The following is a 21,905-nucleotide window of genomic DNA, read 5'->3' on the forward strand; positions in this document are numbered from 1 at the left end:
AATTGTATTCGATTACTTATCTGAACATCCTAATGGTAGCTAAACTTTAAGATATAGAGATAGTTTAAACACAGTGATTTATAATTCAACGTATGCATGAATAATATCATAAGTAATTAAATAAAAGACTATATATTCATGCTAAGGCTCATGATGTTGCCATAGTAAAAGGAAATTAGTTACGAATAATCATAAAAAACAAAAGTAATTTTATTTAAATAGAAAAAAGATAGAAAACACCTTGAAAGCAGAATAAAAATCTTCAAAGCCTAACCAAGTTCTCCAAATTGATGCGTAAAGAACCCTAATGGCTAAATAGTCTTATTTATAATACTACAAAATAAAATTCTTCCTAAAAAAGGTCCTTTAAAAACTAGAAAACAAAATATAATAAGATAACTAGGAAATACATTCACCATAAGGAATCTCACGTTTCTGGAGCTTCAGGGCTCCAAATTAGTCCCAAGATAACTCTTCTTGAAAGTTGTCCCAAACATTCCCAGAAGGGCTCTTCATCAAAGGACATTCTTGGACACCAAAAATCCTAATAAAGCCCAAAAACATCACTTTAGCTGCACTGCTTACTAGGCCTTTATTTCATTGCCAAAAAATTACTATTTGGTAGAAAAGTATGAAACTTTGATACGATCAAGCTAAGAGACTCACGAACGTCCACCAATTGGAATTACTCCAAAATTCAACCGTTTGATCACTTTTTGCTCAAGAAGAAGTCGCATGTCCTACATGGAAAATATAATTCAAAGTATCAAAGTTTCACCAAATACCAAAACATACCAAGAATAGGGTTATATATAATATGAAATCGACTCATCACTTGGTGTCAAGGACAATTGCATTTTGATTTACTATGTGGAAATGATATGCTTTATATGTAACTTTGTATAACCATATTAGAAGTTGTATTTGAATGCAAGCATGCAGAAAACAAGGGGAAAAAAAGTAGAACTTGAATACCATTTTGATGTGGTATTCAAATGATTTAGTATTTGGAACCATAAACAGGTATGAACCGAACCGAAACCGATGTAACTGAACAATAGAATTTTAGTAATCTATCTATATATATAAAGGGAAAGCCCAAATAGGCGAAACATTATAAAATCCCTAAAATATCCCCACTTCATACAAAAAACGATGGATAATTGCCTAAAAAGTAGGGTCAAAGTTGTAATTTTATACTATTAAAAAATTATTTGGAATTTAAAAAACAAAATACAAAAAGCGGATTGCTCCGCTGCGAACAACATATGCACCCACCTTAACACCGACATTGTCAACCACCAGATTTAAATACCCACATTTGAAATTCATCGTGACCCTTAGATTAGTCATCCCACAAATAAGGGTCACAATAAATCACACTTTACATTTCCACCAAAAATGAAAATCACAATTAAAAAATAATAAAATTTGACAAACACTCTAGATAAGAGTGAATTCTCTATCACGTTGGCACACTGAGCACTGCAACAATTGCAAAGACCGGAGATGGAACCGCCATCAACTACACGTTCTAGAGGAACAATGGGTTACTCCATCACCTATGCATACAAAAGAGGAAACGAACCCACTTTTGTCTTCTGCACAAATCCCCTTTCTTCCGCGTGGTTTTTTTCAAAATCTCCTCTGCATCCACACTCGATTTAGACAAGATTTCAGGTGATTTTTTTTCCTATTTCCTTCGCTTTTTTTGCTTTACAATCGATTACCTTTCTTAGAACATTGAAGAATATTGATTATTTGCTTCATTTATTTTGATTTGGTTATGGATTATTTACTTTTTTGGGTCTGTTTAGAGTTCGCAAATTGCATGAACACTTCAATTTCTTGGTTACTTAAGTAATTGCTGCAATTTGCCATATGGTTTTTTCTTTTTTGGATTCAATTTTTTTCATTTGGATGATTTTAATCGGTGGTTATCAGTTGCATGCATTGAGTATAAAATTTGGCGTCATTTGTTTCTCTTTGTTTACGAAGGATATTTTTTGGCATCGTAATTTTGGTGCTAAATATCCGTGATGGTTGTAACTTGTAACAAACTAATAAGCAAAGTTCAATTGTTTGTTTACAGTTTATTGTGTTGGATCCTATCATCATTTACAATTCATCACAAGAAGCTTCCTTTGCAGTCACAAACAGTTGCTTGGTTTCATAGAAAACGTAAGCTTCTGAAATTTAATGCAATTTCCAAATATTCGAACAAACTTATGCTAAGTACTTTTCTTTAGCAGCATAAAATTGTAGCTTAGTAAGAAAACCCATGAGTTTGACCTTACTCAGTTTCGACTTTATACTACTTCCTTGCGACTCAATTAAACTGAAGACCACAAAACATTATTATTGGATGTAGATTGAATTTTGTTTTGATATTAGGTGTTAACTGTTATGTATTTAGCACATTTTATCAAATATGTCTTTTCACAAGTCGAATTCAATTAAATTGGTATTGAACAATACTATTTTAGTCGATTTGTTTAAAAAGTGTATTTAATTTCTTATTGAGTATAAATCTATCTATTTACACATACGTCATCTAAATCAATGGAGATCTCACGATGGCACTCTTTGTACATGTTCACTTCCAAAGTAGTTTGGTTTTAATTATTCATGTAATACAGTTGATGTACTAACTGATTAGTTTCAAAAAGGAATTCTTTTCTCATGCGTATGAAAGTAGCGCCCATGATTGGCTTTCAGATTTACTATACAAATTTATTACAAAAGTCTTTTTATTATACAAAAGGTCACTACTCAAATTAAATATACTAGCCTCTCTGCACACATTCATGTGCAAGTGAGATGACTTTTTTTAATCACGGGTGTGTTTTTCATTTTAATTTGTTTGAACAAATCGACTAATTGTTTTATTTACTAAACTGATCCAAGCTTGATATTCTTTTAATTAGTGTAGACGAATTCACTAAAATCATTCCAGTACTCTGCAGGTTCAACATTTAGAAGTTGTTATATTAAATGTTAGTGTGAATCTACATACAGAATTGACTTCACACACTTCCATTGAGTTTATGGTGGAAAGGTTTGATGTGGCCAAGCGAACCATTAGGTATTCATCTCTGCGTTTTTTTTTCTTCTTTTAAGAAATTTTATTTCATTTCACAGTTTCAATGTATTCATTAAGGTAGTTGGTGGAGGAGAAGACTACTACTGTATGAACAATACAACTCATGATCATTATTCGAAAGAGAGGTACCGTACAAATAACTAAAATATGAGTTTCATTTCCATCCACTCAGTGAAGATAATTATTGGTTAATCCGCAAAAACTCCCCGGACACCTGAGTCCTGGGAATAGACACCAGTAAGAGCCTGAAATACAATTTTTAGATATTTGCTTATTTGCTATTGTCGGATTATATGATTCACCATGAAAATTAGAATTGTTATAGGGGGATGGATTATGGCTGACTATAAATTCTATAAAACATTTGTGACCTGTAAAGTTGATAAAATATGTTGTAATTTTTAATTATATGTTCATACTTTTTGTTAGATAATGGCACTAAGAGATGCATAGATTTTAAAATCAGTATCCCACCAAACAGTGTATGGTAGTTTTGCATCTTTTTATATTTAAAGACATGGCTAAGTTCTTAGTCATTTTTCACTAATGAAGGTTGCCATTATTATGTTTCAGCTGTATTTTTATTTGAAAAAAAAAAAAAATGATTTCATATGCTCACTCAGATATGACAAGGAGTTTACACCAATATACTTATGCTCATCGGAACTCATAGTTTGAACAACCAAAGACATCCTTCACGTGTTTAACCTTTTAGCTCTTCAATGTTGGTTGTGTCAAAATTTATTGATTTTGTTTATTTATAGAATTCCACAAGAAATGCGACAAAAAATGAAGATGACACCACCTAAAGAAGAGCCACCTAGCAGACGTGTTTCTATTTTTTCGCCTACTTGGGGCATCTCTGTTAGGGTAAAAACTGTTGATCTTAGCAAACTAATTCTCAAAGAGTTCAAAAAGAAGAAGCACGAACAATATGTATTCCTTAGCTATCTTTTTTATTTTAATGAATTAAAATTAGGTAGGAAACATACCTTATACATAGATTATTCATATAGGTGGTGCATGAAAAATGAAAACTGCTACTACTCCTCACTTCATACGAACCTACAAAGAGGTTCAACGAATTAGGTACAATCCTGATTGTCATGCATATCTATCTTTGACAGTATTATTTCTTTATGATATGTTTGCCAATTAATTATTTACAGTTATACAAATATATGTGACACACCCCGACCCAGATTGTCCACCTGGACTCTGAATCGAGTTGTGCTGGTCGACACCAGAAGGGTGACGAAGCCATAAAGTGTAGTGATGTGGAAAATGTGAATAAATTTAAACCAAAGGGTGCCTAAATATAAGAGTGCGCTTGTGAGCGGGAATGAACCAATTTCACACATGATGTCAGAGCATAAGTAAAGTACAGTAAAGTAGGATGAGAATTATACCATCGAACGTAATCTCCAATATCAATATTTGCCAAGAATCCTCGTCGACATGAAAGCTCAGCACTAAAACTGGAGGGGCGAAAAATAAGGATAAGTGGGCCTAAAAACAAATCTTTGTAAAAACCTTTTCGAAAACATAATGTCCTCTCGCCGTAAAACAAGTATAGTTTCTAAAATATACATACTATGTATAGTAAGAAAATACCTACCATAGCCTACAAAATCTCAAGAATTCAATAAGGCACAATATTTCGTAAATAAGTACACGACATCCGTAATCACATAATCTCGCAACGCAAACATATCATATCGAGTGCTCATCGACACATTCTGAAAAATGAGTTCATGCAGAGATATTCCAACATGAACAAAACTGGGTGTAACAATGATATACGCTCTTGTACTACAATCACATGAAGATTGGCACTATGTGCAGCATATGCGAGTCCTAATTGCCTTAGCAATCTAGGACAAGATTGACACCTACAATGGAATCAAAGTGAGCGTACGGTGCGATGTGCACATACACGTGAAAGGCTAGCCCTAGCCCGGGTGAGTACTAACACCGGTGCAGCAACGATGAGCAAATAACATACATATAGTCATGCCACAGTGATTCAATCATTCTAGTCAACATAACATTATTCATAGCTATAAATTTAGCTAAGGCATTTTGTAAGATTTATAATGATTTTCTAATCCTCATCGTTATGTCATTTCTTATAATTGTTACTTTACTTACGGCAGTCATAAAGAAAATTCATTATTAGAAGTATATATGGAAACTAAACAATTATATGTATATATCAAAGAAAAGACCCACTCACAGATCATGTCATTGAGTCGAACCCGCCTTGCGAGCATCGAAGATCCTTGCGATGCGTTTCACCTAGAAACGAAACCATTTATGTAAATACGTAATGTATTAACGTATAAACACGTTTTCATACAAAAGTAGGCTAATAAATGAACTATTTTAAAATGATCGAATTTTGAAAAACGGAGGGCAAATTTGGTTCCGGCACATCGAGAAACCTAATGAAGGACCTTGTGTTCCTCGATGCGCCGCCACAAGTGGCTACACAGGCAGCCATATGCCGCATGCGCTGACCACTCTCACACGTCTACACTCATGCGAGTACAAACGTACTCGCCGTCTTCGCGAAGCATAGGTTCGGCCTGGTTTTGGGGCTGATTTCCAAAGCTCATATCTAGCTCAATTCACCACAAAAATCAATGATACAAAAGCCAATTTGAAGCTAGAAATGTGGGGAACAAAACCATACCAAAGTGGGGCCGAGAATAGGTAAGGGGAGGTGGAGCAAGTGGTAGAGAAGGAGACACGGTGAGGGTGTCATCTCGCCGTCGTGGTGAGTGGTAGCACTATGACAAAGGACCTCCCCGGAGGCTGAGTTTTGCTAGTCTCTGTAAAACAGAGGAATGAGGGAGAAATGAGGAGTAAAAATATGAGAGAGAAATGGAGAGAGAGTTTGAAACAAGAAAAATAATGAGAGAGAAACTGAGATCTCTGGAAGGTGAGGATACAGGACAGGGCAGGAGTAAGGTGTGGGCCCCACATGTCTCACAAAACAATACAAAATATCTCTAAATATGAAATTACCAATTTGCCCTTCACGTTTGTAAATTTGTAAAATCTCTATAGTAGCTCCAAATTCGATTCTGCTTGTGCCCACGCGTTCATATCGTTGCGTACTACGCAAATACGCTAAAAGAATGAGTCATACGTTTCTCTAAATGATGGTCAACGGAAGTCAAAATCCTTACATCTAGGGGCATTTCGTAAATTCTCTCTTTTAAAATTAATAAAATCGTAAAATTAGGGACAGGTTGTCACAATGTGTGTGCAAAAAGAAGATTAATCGCAACTATACAATTTTTTCTAAACAAGGTATAATAATGAATGTTTTTTTCATAGTTAAGTATGTAGTACATTCCATTACATTAGTTTCAAATGATCTAAAACTTAATTTTGTCAATAGTTTTACAAGCATCATACCTCGCTCAAACTGAAAAAGTTAAAGCATAGGATTAAGGTACAATATCACAATTTTGTGTATTTCATAAACATGGTCACAAATAGTTAACTCGAACTTGAAAAAAAATACTTGAACTTACAGTCTTCTTCGAGCAATTGGAGTAAAAGTGTTGCTATTGGAAAACTATCTAATTTGAAGGTACTTATATTATTACTATTATTCTCTACTTATCACAATGAAGCTTCTATATAGTTAAACTTCTAATTTTATGATATTGTTTGTAAATTCACAATGAAAATTGGAAACAAATAGGTGGCAACCATGACGTTGATATTGGAAGAAGAGTTTATGTTTGTAATTTGTAATATTGTGTGTCTCTAAATCAAGATGGGTCTTTTATGAAATTCTTAACGTTGGAAACTACAAATTTATCTTCTAATCATATCATAAGTTTTTTTGGTTTTCATGTTATGTGTTATAAAAAGTTTCCTCTTTGTAAATTTTTCTTTCTTTTTCCTTTTCATCTTTTTTCTTTTTCTTTTTTGCTTCCTCAATGTTTGTGAGATGCATTGGCTATGGAAGATGTCATGGATTGGACTTACTAAATAAAAGGGGAAAAACATTGAAACGAAAAGTCAGCGTGGTCTTGGAGTTCATAATTAAGCAATTCAGTAGTGAGCATTTGAAAGTTTGAAACATAAATAAAACCAACAAAAAGAAAAAGTTTGCTTGGTGTCGAACTTTAGAGCCAATTCAAGTTCCAACAATCTATAAAACGAGAATTTAAAAAAATATGAAAAGCAATGCAAATTAAATAACTAAAATTATGGAATTAAATAAAATCCTGATTGAATACACTTATACTTTCAGAGCTTTAATGTGGGTGGTGGTTGATACTGGAAGTGCACACATGAAAGTTTAGGGGGTGTATTCAATTGGATTTAATTTCAATTCCTTTTACAAATCTAGGGGTATTCAATTAGGATTTTAAATTATTCTTTGAAAGTCTAGGTGTATTCAATCATGATTTTAAATAAGTTTATAACATACTATGTGTATTCAATTAGAATTTGATTTTAAAGGATATGAATGCACCTTAACCTTATCTCACACTGAAATTGAAAGGCCTCTCGCATGCTTGTAAGCGATGGACTGTACACAGGGAGATATGTACATGATAAGGCTTCTCGAGATATGCATATCTTGATAGACCTTAATATTTTTTGTCTACTTTTTATTATTATTTACATCTACATACTATTGTTCATGAACTTCAAGCATAAACTTGCATCCAGAATCTCTTATTGTTTGACGATTGCATGAATAGCAGAATCTCGTATTGTTTGATGATTGCATCAATAAAAGTATGTAGATACTATTGTTATGATGTGTGCAAACAGACAATTTATAAAATAATCACTTAAGAAATATAAAAATATCTAAAGAAACACATCTTTGGGACACACAAGACCCGTGATACAAAAACGCCTCTCACTTGTGCGGAGAGGCTAGTGAATTTAAAGGGAGAAGACAAAAATGGTGAAACTTTCATAATATCTAAATTTCTCTTATTGCATTAAGAGTTTAAATAAATAAACATTCACAAAAAAGTACTACAGAATAGATTGTGCGTGGTTAGTAAGTTTATTATTTTTCAAAAATATATATTTTTAAAAATAAATAATAAAATAAAAAAGAGCCAATTGCCAGATGTAACATCCCACATCGTCCAGGGGAGTGGATCTTGTAAGCCTTATATGTATATTCTCATCTCTACCTAGCATGAGGCCTTTTGGAAGCTCACTAGCTTTGGGTTCTGTAGGAACTCCGAAGTTAAGCGAGTTTGCACGAAAGCAATCCCAGGATGGGTGACCTACTGGGAAGTTCTCGTGTGAGTTCTCAGAAACAAAACTGTGAGGGCATGGTTGGGGCCCAAAGCGGATATCGTGCAATGGTGGAGTCAAGCTAGGGATGTGGTGGGGGCCCAAGCCGAGATGTGACAATTTGGTATCAGAGCCAATCCCTGGCCGGAAGTATGCTGCCGAGGACATCGGGCACCTAAGACCAACTCCAATGGTTGGGCTAAAAGCCAAATTTTTTAGCCCAGAAAATTTAGTTTTAGGCCAGAAACAGGTTTTCTGCTGCAACCCTTCTGGCCTAAAATTTTAGCCCGGGATTATTAAAGAATGAACTTAGGCTATTTTTTTTTCTTAAATTAAATTTAAAAAAAAAATAAATATATAGACTATCGTAAATTAATTTTATGAACATTTTAATCTAAAAATATTTAAATTCTGATAAATATTGAAAAATCACTAAATTTTTCACAAAGCAAGCCTTCAACTTAATACAACTGATAATTCATAAACCGCATAATTAATAAACTACATAAACTTAATACAAACGACAATTAATAAACTTAATTAATAAAGCACATAATTCATACACTACATAAACTTAATAATCATATCCACCATCTTCACTTGTGATGGACTTTGTGATTGAATTAGGATATAGGGTTCAGAGGATTCATCATCTTGAAACATACTCCTTAAGGCAGACTTTCGCAAAATTTCCTTTTGCTTACCACGTAAGAACTTCTTTCTCTCTGGAGTGTATTTGCTGAGGTCCTCTATCATCAAATTAACTTCAAACCTCTTTTGCTCCCTATCTGAGATTTCCTTCATTTGCAAACGCATTCGGGTCGTTTCTTCTTGGTGAGCGCTATGGGTTTCATTCAATTTTGCAATTCCAGTAGCGAAGTGTCCACTCATCGGATCTTGGGACTTCCCTTTTCTCTTTGCTTCCTTTTTCTTTTCTCTTCGCTGGGGCCTTGCAAAAGAAGGAGATGGGGTCATTTCATCGACACCTTCATCTCCGGCATTTGTCTGTGCGACTTCACGTTGAAATAATCTTCCCCATTGTTGGTCCACATCGATTCCCCACCTTGGACAATCCTTGAGGATGTCCCAAGCATGTTGCAACTTAAAAACTTGATTTTTTGGTGTTTCTCTTGTCTTGTAAATTTCCATTGCTTTGTCACCTTATGCAAAAAATACATAAAAATAATTAGTTGCAAACTAATATTATGTACATGACAAATAAAATATCAAGAACAAAACTCACAATTTCTATGACGCTCCTTCCACTAGGCATGCCAACACGGCTCTCTCCAAGCTTCCCGTCCATAAAGTGCATGCTTTATTGATAGTCTTCCACCGATCATAAACACCACCACCGTCCCGTTTTCCGCCGTTGCAGTTTTCTTGAAACTTTGCAATGATTTTATCTCACAAAACTTTTTTATTTTGATTTGTGCCAATTGCACCATCTTGGCTAACAGAAACCCATGCCAATCATAAAGTAACATCTTCCTCACAGGTCCAATTACGACCTCTAATATGCTCACTTGCCATGTTGAACAATTTGGAAATTGAAAGAAATGGTAGAAAGATAAATTGGAAGAATTGTAGGAGAAAATTGAGTTTTGTGTGGATGTTTGAACAAATACATAGGTATTTATAGAGTTTTTGGGTGAATTTTGAGTTAAATATTTTTTTTTAATTAATTTAGCCGTTAGATTTAAATTTGGGCCGTTAGATTTTTTTTTTTTTACCGTTAGATTTGATTATATTTGATCTCAGCCGCTGGATTCAATGTCCTTAAATCACATCCCTTGGATGTAATTATAGCCATTGGGAGCCCAGGTGGGTGGCCGACACACAGCTTGACAAAGGGGCCCACCTTGTCGGGAAACCCTTGCAGGCGCACGCGTGGGGCGATTTGGAGCGTGGACGGGCCGAGACTGGCCCAAGTGCCAACGAGTCCACTCACACAGGGGGGAATTTGGGGGGGGGGGGGTATTTGGCCTAGCTTTAGCATTTGGCTTTTAGTCCAATGTTTTAGCTTGGGGGGGTGAAATTTGGGGGAAAATTTGGCATTTAGCCCACCATTAGAGTTAGTCTAAGGGGGTGGATTGTAACATCCCACATCGCCCAGGGGAGTGGATCATGTAAGCCTTATATGTATATTCTCATCTCTACCTAGCACGAAGCCTTTTGGGAGCTCACTGGCTTCGGGTTCTGTAGGAACTTCGAAGTTAAGCGAGTTCGCGCGAGAACAATCGCAAGATGGGTGACCCACTGGGAAGTTCTCGTGTGAGTTCCCAAAAACAAAACCGTAAGGGTGTGGTCGGGGCCCAAAACGGACAATATCGTGCTACGGTGGAGTCGAGCTCGGGATGTGGTGGGGGCCTGGGCCGGGATGTAACACCAAAGGCTAGTTTAATAGAAAGAAAAAGAAAAACTCTAAGCATACAATGAACATTGAACACAGAGAACACAATCCCAATGAAAGGAATGACAAACAACCAAAAACTTGTACAAACATGTTGAACTTCTATATTATTATACATTCAAGTTCAGACATTTGAGTACAATAGAAAGAAAAGAAAAAGAGAACTTAGACATTTACATATTAGAGTTACAATGAAATAATGGTGCTACCATTAGACTACAAATGCTAACATGAAATTTTACATTTGTTGAAAATTATAATCATTAGAAATGGTAGCAGCTCTATTTGGTTTAATGGTAATATCTCCGACTATCAATAGTTGTAATAATATATATTTCCTTCACCTGGTAGGCTACTACTCTCAACCAACTTAAAACAGGAGTTCAAGAGCTCATAAAGTAACTAACTTAAAACAGATATCGAAAAATTTATTTCATCTCTCATGCCTTCTTTCACAAACAAGTATCATGATTATAAAAAAACTAAGAACAAAAAACCCAACAAATTATTCAATCAACGAATTTGGAAAGTATAAAAATTGAATTGCATAAAAGTTAAAACACAACAAATAATACAATGAATTTGAATTGCAGAAAAACCCAACAAATGGTTACACAACATAAGAAGAAATGTGAAAGCAGGGGCTTTTAAGTGCCCACAACTAGAATTCATTGAAAAGGAAGTTCTTGATATAAAACGCATAAAAATTTAAGGGAAATTGCCAAAAATGACCCATTTTCTTAATCTTAGAATTGAAATAGGACAAACCAGCCATGCACACCATGCACAAAACTGAAATGATGAAAATACCATATAAATTGTAAAAACTCACAGGTGATGATGTCATTTTTCTGGGTTAGAAGAAAGTGATGTCGAGAGAGAGCTGTAAGCTCTGAGTTTTTTGGTTGAGCTCAAATGTGCGAGCCTTGATTTTGAGGAGAGGGAAGTGCATAAAGGGGTTAGAAGAGTGAGCTGGGTTTTGGGTTGCCCCATGCCTTTGACTTCAATCACAGGATGTTGAGATAGAGGTGAGAAGAATGAGGTCCAGATTTTCAAGTTTGAGCTCAGATCTATGAGCTATGTGTGTTATAGTTCCATACAATAAATTGTTTCATCCTTAAAGATAGGAGGTTTGTACCGTATTTTTTGTTTTCCGGAAAGTTCCATTCTTTTAGGCGACTGAAGTTTTGGCAGACGTAGTAAGGTAGGGTGTTTAGTTCCAAGTTTTTACATCAATAATTTATGGAATAAATGGGTTGTTTGTAAGGTGAATTAATACTTAGTAAAATTAGAGTTTGTGTCATTTTGAGGCATATGAGTTGTGGAATAAACTTTACTTTTTGAGATGCTACAAAACTGAATGAAACAATTTATGGTTCAAGTGTTGGATTGTAGAAATTTGTGTAATTTTTTTTCTATAATGTGCATGTGGTGTGCATACAGTATGCACGGCTACAACTTAATATGAGAAACGAGAATGTTCACTAGTTATAATGCACATATATTGTGCCCCGAAATTTAGCGAGTATAATCACAACCTAGTGTGTCTCAGCGAAAAACAAGATTAAGAAAAAACTTAGAGGACATTACAGGTCAAGCTTGTCCATGAAATAATGCCAGCGAGGATTATGTTTTCCACGTGCACGGTTAAACGATGGTCAATATACGTAACAAGACTTTGCAAACTGTCATTGAATCCTTATATACATAACAGTTATGTTTTAATTGTATCCATTATACCAATAGGTTGCCATTAAAGTTTCTTATTAATGCGAAAAGTAGGTCGTTGCTCGATTTCAAGTTCTATGCATACCATGTGTATGAAATGTACGTATGATGTGCATGTCGTGTGCATATAATGGATATAGTGCGTATTTACATATTTGATAATCTTCACATTAACTTAGTTTAGGACATGGTAGGTGTTGAAGATAACAATGATACATAGTCCTAATGTTTATTATCATATAATAGTTAGCAAATACATTGCACAACTGCATTACATTGCTTAAAATCTAAGCCTTCAAATTAAGTCTACCATAGCTATTGAACGATCACCGATACCAAATTTTATTAAATGATTCGACCTCCTCCACTGTCAAAGAGTCATATTCTAGTTCATGGGGTTCATTTCCCTTCACTACCTGATGAAAATCCTCAAACCCCTTGTTGCGTTCCTCCTCCATTTCGATATTTCACTCTCGGGAACACTCATACGACTCAATATGGTTGCGACGCTTCTTCTACAATTCAAAATTTATGGATGGGATAATTTCTCAAGATGTGTCAACCTTCGTTTTCTTGTTGCTTGCATAATAGAGCGCTTCGTTGGCTTTACCATTGAGGTCCACAAGCTGTTTTTGTGCTTTCATTAGCTTGTGGTTCCAATACTTGGTGATGCCTGTCTCATAATCGAGTCTTCCATGGACCTAATCTATATTTTTCAACGGCATCTCCAAGTTAACACAGCTAAACGATGATGTATGATTTGTCTTGGGTAACCTGGAAGTGGAAAAGGTTCCATGTTATACCACTTATGGAACTTGGTGTCAAAACCCTCATTTTCATGTCTGAACTTGGACATGTTGGTGTTGTGAATTATTTTGGCTATCTGAGAATTGGAATGGCTTTTTCGGTATGAGAATACTAGTTATGGCAAATAAGTGTGAGGAGCTTATTTATACAAGTGTATCATTGATGTGGAAGAAAGCTCATTGGGTAAAAGAGGGATTATGTTGAAAGTGTTTATGTGGTAAGGATTTGTTGCTTGGGATCGACAAAAGTTGTAGGAATCCCATCACTCATTTTTTGTCCCTTCTATTACTTTATTTCCAACGTATAGGTTAGTGTGTTGTTAAATCTGACACCCCTTGCTTCATTTTCAACATATAACTATCAACTCCTGCTACTTCATTTCCAACATATAATATAATAATATAGGTTACAGAAATTGATCAGTGGCGGAGCCACATGGATGAGAGGGTTGGTCCAAGCCTATCTTACAATGTTTGTACTATATATCAATTGTGTGCAAGTACAAACAATATTAAGCGTCATGTTAGTTGGTGAGCATAGTTTGTTAGTTTCAACAAGGCATGGGTTCAAAACTTGATGGTTTTTACATCTGTTTTTTTTTTTTTTTTCCTCCTAAACCTAGCGTTCTGTTTTACCATACAAAATTCAATTCCTTTTTTATTCTATACAATTTAGAAGAAGATCTAATGGATCCCTAGATCTAATTATGTTCAAAGAAAATGTCGTAGTAATAAAGTTTTAAGCCATGACTTTAATTTTTTGTTCAAATTTAATGCGATAAATTTTTTTTATTAAAGCTCGTTAAAAGTTTTGTTCTTATGATATAATCGACTCACTACTAATTTTTCATATATACTTTAAAACTCCATCTCTCGTGTTTGAGTTAAATTTACCATCTTAATGTGTCTTAGAAATCCCATAAACAACTCCTTGGCCAAGGAGTTGTTTTACATAGCATATGCATGTAGCGTGCATATCATGTGCATATACTGTGCATAACATGTGAACGTAGTGTGCATACTACGTGCATATATTGTGTATGCCATGTGCATATAATGTACTCATGTATTTGTGTTTGAATATGATTATGATAACATGGTTTTATATGTATAACTAACATGGATTTGTATACATACCTAATAATTGACCATTATTCTAGAATTACTGACCCTATAATTCATGTATTTGTGTTGGAATATGATTATGAAAACATGGTTTTCACAGTATGTTTTATTTAATTAATTAATTAATTGTAAAAGATATGATTGTTGGGTATTTGAACAGAATAATGTGTAACTTCACCAAAAGAAGGTTCGTGTCAGAACCATTCATTTTCAAGGTGAAATTGTCGCAAACCGCCATATCTTTTTCCCTTATTGTCCAAAAGATACAAACCATCTATTTCAGTTGTCTTCTTAAGAGTTTGTGTTTTATTTGAAAACCACAACTTCTTGAAACGAAAACCACCTCTATGCCCATACAAAGTCAAAACCATAAGTTCTTCAAGCTAAAACCAAAACCAAAAGCACAAGTTCTTGTCCAAAAGATGAAGAAAGCCAAAACCACCTCAATGGCCATACAATCTCTTCCTAACGAACTTCTTCTCCAAAAATTGACGAAGGTTGCTTCCCTATTTTTTAAAAACATGTTTTCAGCAAAGATGGTGTGCAAGAAGTTCAACCAAATTAGCCAAGACGATCATCATATATTTGAACACACCAACATTAGGAAATTTAAAGGTTTTAACCCTTTACTTCATGGACCAATAAGGAAGATGTCTCCAGTTCTTGAAACGGTTTGAATCCTGTAGCATGTGATTCTGTGTTGTTAATCACGTTAGTTCAAAAGTAGACTAAAATAATTGAGCATAAACCCAAATTTGACCTCTTTTAATGCGCAGAGCATGATCAAGCCATGCACATAACATGCCCATAGCATGTACATACCATGCTCACATTATGCACACAGTATGTGCATTTGAACTGTACAGAAAATAACACTTTCAAATCTCACTAACCTGCCACCATTCATCATTGGTAAATCAATTATGGTGGCTATAGAAGAGATAGAACAAACTGAAATAGACAGGAACATCCCATAAAAGAACGAAGTAGCGAAATTACAAAAGATATGAGAATATAAATGAAAACATTCATTTGAATATAAATTTTTCAAAGTTTCTTCAGTTTGGCTTTTACAAGAGCCTTCAACAGAGGCTAGAACATTCAAAATGTCAACAATGTTTCCATAAAATTCTCAAAAATTGTCCTTTTAATTCTAAATAACAGATACCTCTTGTACAATAATAAATATGCTTCCTTAAGCTCAGAAGACTTACAAAGTCCAACAATAAGAACATTGAGTCCAAGAACATATCATCCCTTTTGGGTCACCAATAGAAATTTGTCTTCCCTGAGTAGCAAGTAAAGCAATGTAGGTAACCAAATCAGGACACCACCCACTTCCCAAAAACCAGCTTCATGAATATAGATCTCCTCAGTTCCTTATCCATAAACACATATTTACCATTTGTACAATGAAAACAAAAGAAATAATATTGTAGAATCATACTATCAACCAAGGCACATGATTGGATTTACGGACTAGTGATTCAATGCACCTCACGCATACTCAACGTGCAAGATAAACTTGACTAAAGTGATTACGATCATTTCACAATTCACATTGTTTTCGAGAAAAATGAAAAAACTTTAGCTAGTCTTTTGTAGCTAGCATAGTCGTATCAAGAAAGCCCCTTCCATATGAAACATTACATGTCAACTCACAAGAAAGTAGTAATCCATAAGCACAATTTGCACATAGAGTCCTAGTATCTGACAACAACATTTTCACTTGGTGTCATGTGTACCTAAATTCATTTGAAATGTCGAAACCAATCTGGAAAATTCACATAAACCAGCTAGCTTACCTAGTTTTGGTGCATTAAATGGAATAAGAAGAAACACTATCAAATCGACAAGAGAGAGGATGCTACAGTTGATAAAAGCATAACAAACCAAGATGTAATTCACATAACCCTAAAACAAGTTCCAAATCATAACAACCCATATAAACAAGTTCCAATTCACACAATACTAAAGCAAAGATACCAAAATTCTTCCCTAATTCTAATGACCCATAATTCAATTCCGCATATGAATGAAAATCAACTTCCCTCTAAGGAAATCACTTCTTGAAAAGTGCAACCAAACAAGAAATCACCATAAACTCAACCCCATTTCTACAATTCGAAACATCAAATTTCATTATAAAAATACAACAATTTGCAAAATTTAAGCCAAAAATGAAAGGAAGATGAAGAAAGAAAGAGTGATAAAAATGCTGAGAACCAAAAACCAGGGAAAATGGAAGATGGAATCTACTTGTGGCATTGTGCAGGTCGTCGACAGATCTAATGGAGTACGAACGGTGGGGAAGGCAAGAGAGGTTTTTTCTTTCTCTCCTATTTGTTTTTCTCTCTAAAAAAACGAGAAATGAGGATTCCAATTTCTGGGTAACCCATTTATATGGGAGGGCAATTTGGTAATTGTAAGGTTTAGGAAAATCCTATTTATGTCCTATTGTTGTGCATGGCTGGTTTGTCCTATTTCAGTCCTAAGATTAAGAAAATTGGTCATTTTTGGCAATTTATGAAATTTAATTAGCCAAACAGTTGATTTGAACCTAAAAAAAAAAAAAAAAAAATCAAAATCCCAATTTTATAAAACATAGAAAAAGTTGAAGAGATTGACTTACCATTATGCTTGAGTGGTGGCGAGTTCAACTAGAGTGGATGGAGTCTGGCGAGGTGCATGTTATGAATTGGTTAATTGGTTTAAACCTTGTGATTGTCTTAATCACAATAGAGTTAAAGGAATTAATAGTTTAATAATTAAGTGGTTGTAATTGCAACCTGACAAGTAGTGTTTTGGGATGTTGTATAAGTACCAATGTTGTGATGACGATAATTGTTTTAATAAAAATACAATATTGCAAAAATATAGTTTTCTCTGTCATCTCCTTCCTTCATCCATTTTCCATTGCTGGTACTAGTTTTACCTGCATGTCTAAGATAGGGTTTGAAAGTTAATCCTATCATTGGTATTAGCCTCTTTTTCTTAGTGTCCCTCTTGTAAGCCCCACCAATCTAATAACTCCTGCCATGAACACTCATTTAGCTGCGTTTGAGTCATATATGGAATCTCTTCTTTAGATGATCATTTTTCCATCGTAGCTGCTCTGTTTGCCCACTCACATGACGTCAATACTAAGCTCGCGGCTGGATTTGAACAATTTCGTTGTGAGCTCTTTTATGGTGGGGGTGGTATTTTTGTTTCAAATCTAGTTACTCCAACACCAGATCTAGGTGTTCCACCACCCATATTGTGGCTGACATAGATTTTTGCAGCATAATAACTCCATGTAACCCTCGTCATGAACATCTTGAAAGAAGAGGCATTATGCCCAGATCTCTGTGTCAATAAAGCATCGATTTCCCCATATTTGCAGATGGTGATGATCCCTTAGCTTTTATCTATAAAGCTTAACAATATTTCACCTTCTATAATGTTCCTGAATCTTAGAAGGTGTTCACTGTCTTCTTTCATTTGGAGAATGAGGCACTACAATGGTTTCACTAAAGAGATTGCTTGAACTTTACATCGACTGGGGAGAATTCACAAGGGCTCTTTGTCAGAAGTTTAGGTCATCGAAGTTCGAAGATTGCACAAAGGCCTTGTTAAAACTCTGGCAAATAGGTACTCTCAAAGAATATATCACTGAGTTTCGTAGATTGGCTAATCGTACAACTGATATATGATTTATCTTGTTGAAAAGTTATTCTTCAGGAGGTTGAAACATGAGCTGAAATTTTATGTTAAACTATTAAAACCCTCCATTATGCCAAATTAACTGACTCAATACCACTAGCTCTTAAGCCTTTGCAGAGCCATAAATCTATGCATACTCCAGTACCTATTGCACCTGTACTAAAACCAAAACCTCATGCCTTGCCATTTAAGAAACTTGCCCCAACAAGAAGTACGAATAAAGAATGATAGGTGGAATGTTTGGTTATGTGAAGAAAATGGGTTATTGGGCACAAATGTGCACATAATCAAGTGTGCACATAACCAACTCTTAATGCTTGATGTATTGGCTAATGAGATAAAATTAGAGGAAATGGGAGAACCATTGCATACTAAAAAGCTTGAATTGCAACATATGGAGTTGAGTGAGTGTTTTTTATAGCACATCCTCCAACTAAACTTCATAAATCATGAAAATAAATGGTGTGGTCAATTGTCAATCAGTGACAACTTCCAGATTCTAGTAGTATCCATAATTTTGTGAATGCTAGGCTAGCTAACAAAATGGGGTGGTAAATACAAAGCATTAAACCATTTGAAGTGATGATTATTGATGGAGGTAAGGTGAGAAGCTAGGGGTTATTGCAAACAAGTTCCTATGGAAGTGGGTGATTATCATTGTGCTACTGATCTTTTATTTTGTACCCTTGGGAGAGTGTGACATAGTATAGGGGGTGCAATGGTTATCTTTAGTGAGTCCAATGTTGTGGGACTTTTAACCTCTTACTATGAAGTTTGAGGTGATAGAGAAGAAGTACAAATTAGAAAACAATTTATTACCACAACCTTATGTGCAAAAAGTTTCTCTTCAACAATTAGACAAAGAGTTCTATAATTCTAATCTAGGGATTTTGTTGTATTTGAGAGTATGATACCACTAAATTGGAATGCACCCCTCAGACATTAAAAAACTGCATTTCTAGACAAATGAGCGACAATATGAATTTTTTATGATGCTCTTGGATTAACCAATGCCACAACCACATTCTAGAGTCTAATGAATGACATCTTCAAACCATTCCTCAGATAGTTTGTATCAGTGTTCTTTGATGATGAATAGGTGTACATCAAGAATTGGGAGGACCAATTGTTTCACTTGTAGTTGACATTTGAGCTATTAAGGAAGCATCGGTTGTATGTGAAGAAGCAAACTGTTCTTATGGGCAAAGTAAGAGAATATATGGGACACTGTATCTAGGAATGTTGTGGTAGTTAACCCTACAAAAATTCAAACTATAATGGAGTGGCCAATTCCAGTAAATGTAAAAGAGCTCAGGGGGTTTTTGGGACTCACATGATACTATAGAAATTTTGTGTCTGGTTATGGTAAAATATGTCAACCTCTTTATCAATTGACAAAGAATGATGGATTTCAGTGGACTCAAGAAGCTCATGAGACTTTTCAACACCTCAAGTATGTCATGACATCTCATCAGGTCCTAGCTTTACCTGATTTCTCTACTCCCTTTTAACTGGAGCGATGCTTTAGGAAATGGCATTGGTGCTGTCTTGCAATAAACAGGTAAACCAATTGCTTTTACAAGTCAGACCCTAGGACTAGAAACCAAGCACTCTTTGCATATGAGAGAATTGATTGCCATTGTCTATGCCATCTAGAAGTGGCAAAACTATCTCCAAGGGCGCCACTTTGTGATCAAAACTGACCATAATAGTTTGAATTACTTCCTAAATCAGAGAGCAAATACTCTCTTTCATAAAAAAAATGGGTGGCAAAGTTGCTGGGATTTGATTATGAGATCCAATATAAGTATGGAGTTGATAACAATGTGGCTGATGCATTGTCTAGGGTTCTAGGATCTTCTATCTTACCTAAAAGACATTTGGAAGATGAAATTCAAGGCCAATTGTGCAAAGCCATTTCACATCCATACTTTGGGTGGTTGGATAAGCTCAAGATGAGTCTAGAACAAGATCTATGGATTTCACAAATGGCAAGTAAAGTGAAAAGAGTTTTGCAGGATCAAGTTTCAAGTGTGGATTCAGCTATATCCAATTATCACTTAGATAACGGTTTTCTGAAAAGCACCATTTTAATCCTATGGCAGGTCACGAAGGTGATAGAAGCATATTTATGCGCCTTAGTTTGCTTGTTTTCTTGCATTTATGTTGCTAGTACTTAGTAATTTTAGTACTTTAAGCTATTTTCGTGTGTTTGTAGGTCCAAAGGGCTAAAGGAGCAAGAAAGTGCATTTTGGTGCATTTTGGAGTAGTTTGGGGCATTAAATGGATTGCATATGCTTAAAGCCAAGTAGATGGATGAAATTGAAGACCAAAGGAGGCTAGGAATAAATAAAGAGATGAAGAAATGAAAATGAAGAACAAAGAGTTCACATTCATCACCAACACAACCATGCAGCCACACATTCTTTCTCCACACTTTGCCGTGCATAACCCACCACTTTCCAACCTAATCCACATGCATTCATCATCATAACCTAGCTGCACAAGCCACTCCACATTCATCACCACACATTCCAGCCATTCCACACACCTTTCCAACCTAATCCACATGCATTCATCATCATAACCTAGCTGTCATTCCACTTCTCTGCCGTGCATTATTCCCCCTTCATACAAGCCACTCCACATGCATTTCCAACCCACATGCACCCTTTAATCATTCAACCATGCAGCCATATATTCATTCTCCCTTGCCGTGCATTTCATACCTTTTCCAGCATTCCATTTCATTATTGCAGCCACCATTCACTCTTTAATCCACATGCATTCATCATCATTCACCCTAGCTTTAATTCACATGCTTTCACATTCATTTCCAGCACCAAACATCCCTTTGCCGTGCATAACCATTCAATTCCAGCACCTCCACACACTTTGCTGCAGCTTTCCAGGTTGTCCACTTCATCATTGCAGCCACATATTCACCCACATGCACTCCTATCCCATTTCCAGCTTTCCACCAACCTCCTAGCTGTCATATTCCCTCTTTTAATCATTCATCCACCTATAAATAAACATCCATTGCAGCCACAAGGGGGGATTGATTCATACACAAATTCACACCAACAACACCCTTTGTGCCGTGCCATTCCACCATTCCAGAAATTCAGCCATTTCAACCACTCCCCATCCATTCATACACACACCCTACCATCACACATCCATTCCTCCATACAAATACCACCCCAAAACCTATCCTTAGACCTTATGCCGCAACAAAGAGGAAGAGAAGAGGGCCTAAACGTTCATACAATTCAAGTTTGAGTTGTTGGAATGTTTAGGTGTTTCTTTTCCTTTGATTTCAATGTTTAATTTAAATTCTCTTTGTTTTGTACGTATGAAGAACTAAACCCCCCTTGGCTAGGGGGGGATTCGAAATACACGTTTATGCTTGCGATATGATTTGATTACTTCTAATTGCGTTTCATAAGTTGTGAATTCAATTTACTTATCTATGTGAATTACATTGATTTGTGTGTGTTGGTTGAGAGTGCACGCTTAATTATCATGCATAAATTGGATGCTAGGATATAAGGAAATTTCACCTAATCGTTATGGAATTATATTCACAAGTAGTAAAAGTTGATGATCTCAATTGCGTTAAGTAAATTCTTGGCATAAGTTTCATGCAATTCATAGTAACGAGTGCTTCGTCAATGCTTATGGTTTTCAAAGAACTTAATGATTCTTGCTTGTATCTCTATTATGCAATTCA

At 35.3% G+C, this 21,905-nt stretch overlaps 1 protein-coding gene and 1 long non-coding RNA gene across 4 annotated transcripts; one reads left to right on the forward strand and one right to left on the reverse strand.

The window, feature by feature from the left end:
• Positions 1 to 1,421: 1,421 nt before the first annotated feature.
• On the forward strand, positions 1,422 to 4,534 carry LOC148695819 (uncharacterized). Of its 3 annotated transcripts, XR_015963964.1 has the most exons (4): positions 1,422 to 1,680; positions 2,093 to 2,181; positions 2,957 to 3,228; positions 3,868 to 4,534. It is a non-coding gene; the product is annotated as an uncharacterized LOC148695819 (long non-coding RNA). The 3 variants fall into 3 exon arrangements; XR_015963963.1 differs by lacking the exon at positions 3,868 to 4,534 and having other exon boundaries at positions 2,957 to 3,650; XR_015963965.1 differs by lacking the exon at positions 3,868 to 4,534 and having other exon boundaries at positions 2,967 to 3,650.
• A 4,422-nt stretch (positions 4,535 to 8,956) lies between these two features.
• LOC148695820 (uncharacterized) lies at positions 8,957 to 9,707 on the reverse strand. Its single transcript, XM_088697405.1, has 2 exons — positions 9,668 to 9,707; positions 8,957 to 9,552 (listed from the first exon to the last, which is right to left on the reverse strand). Exons 1-2 carry the CDS (start codon positions 9,705 to 9,707, stop codon positions 8,957 to 8,959), a joined length of 636 nt encoding a protein of 211 aa, XP_088553531.1.
• Between the last annotated feature and the right edge of the window lie 12,198 nt (positions 9,708 to 21,905).

This window comes from Pyrus communis, chromosome 7, assembly GCF_041283825.1.
Source record: "Pyrus communis isolate YQ-2024b chromosome 7, ASM4128382v1, whole genome shotgun sequence".
NCBI lineage: Eukaryota > Viridiplantae > Streptophyta > Magnoliopsida > Rosales > Rosaceae > Pyrus > Pyrus communis.

Coding starts and splice junctions, on each gene's coding strand:
- LOC148695820 (XM_088697405.1), bottom strand. CDS start 9,707: ATGCACTTTATGGACGGGAAGCTTGGAGAGAGCCGTGTTG. Junction 9,553..9,667: donor GCTTGGAGAGAGCCGTGTTG/GCATGCCTAGTG, acceptor TTTTTGCATAAG/GTGACAAAGCAATGGAAATT.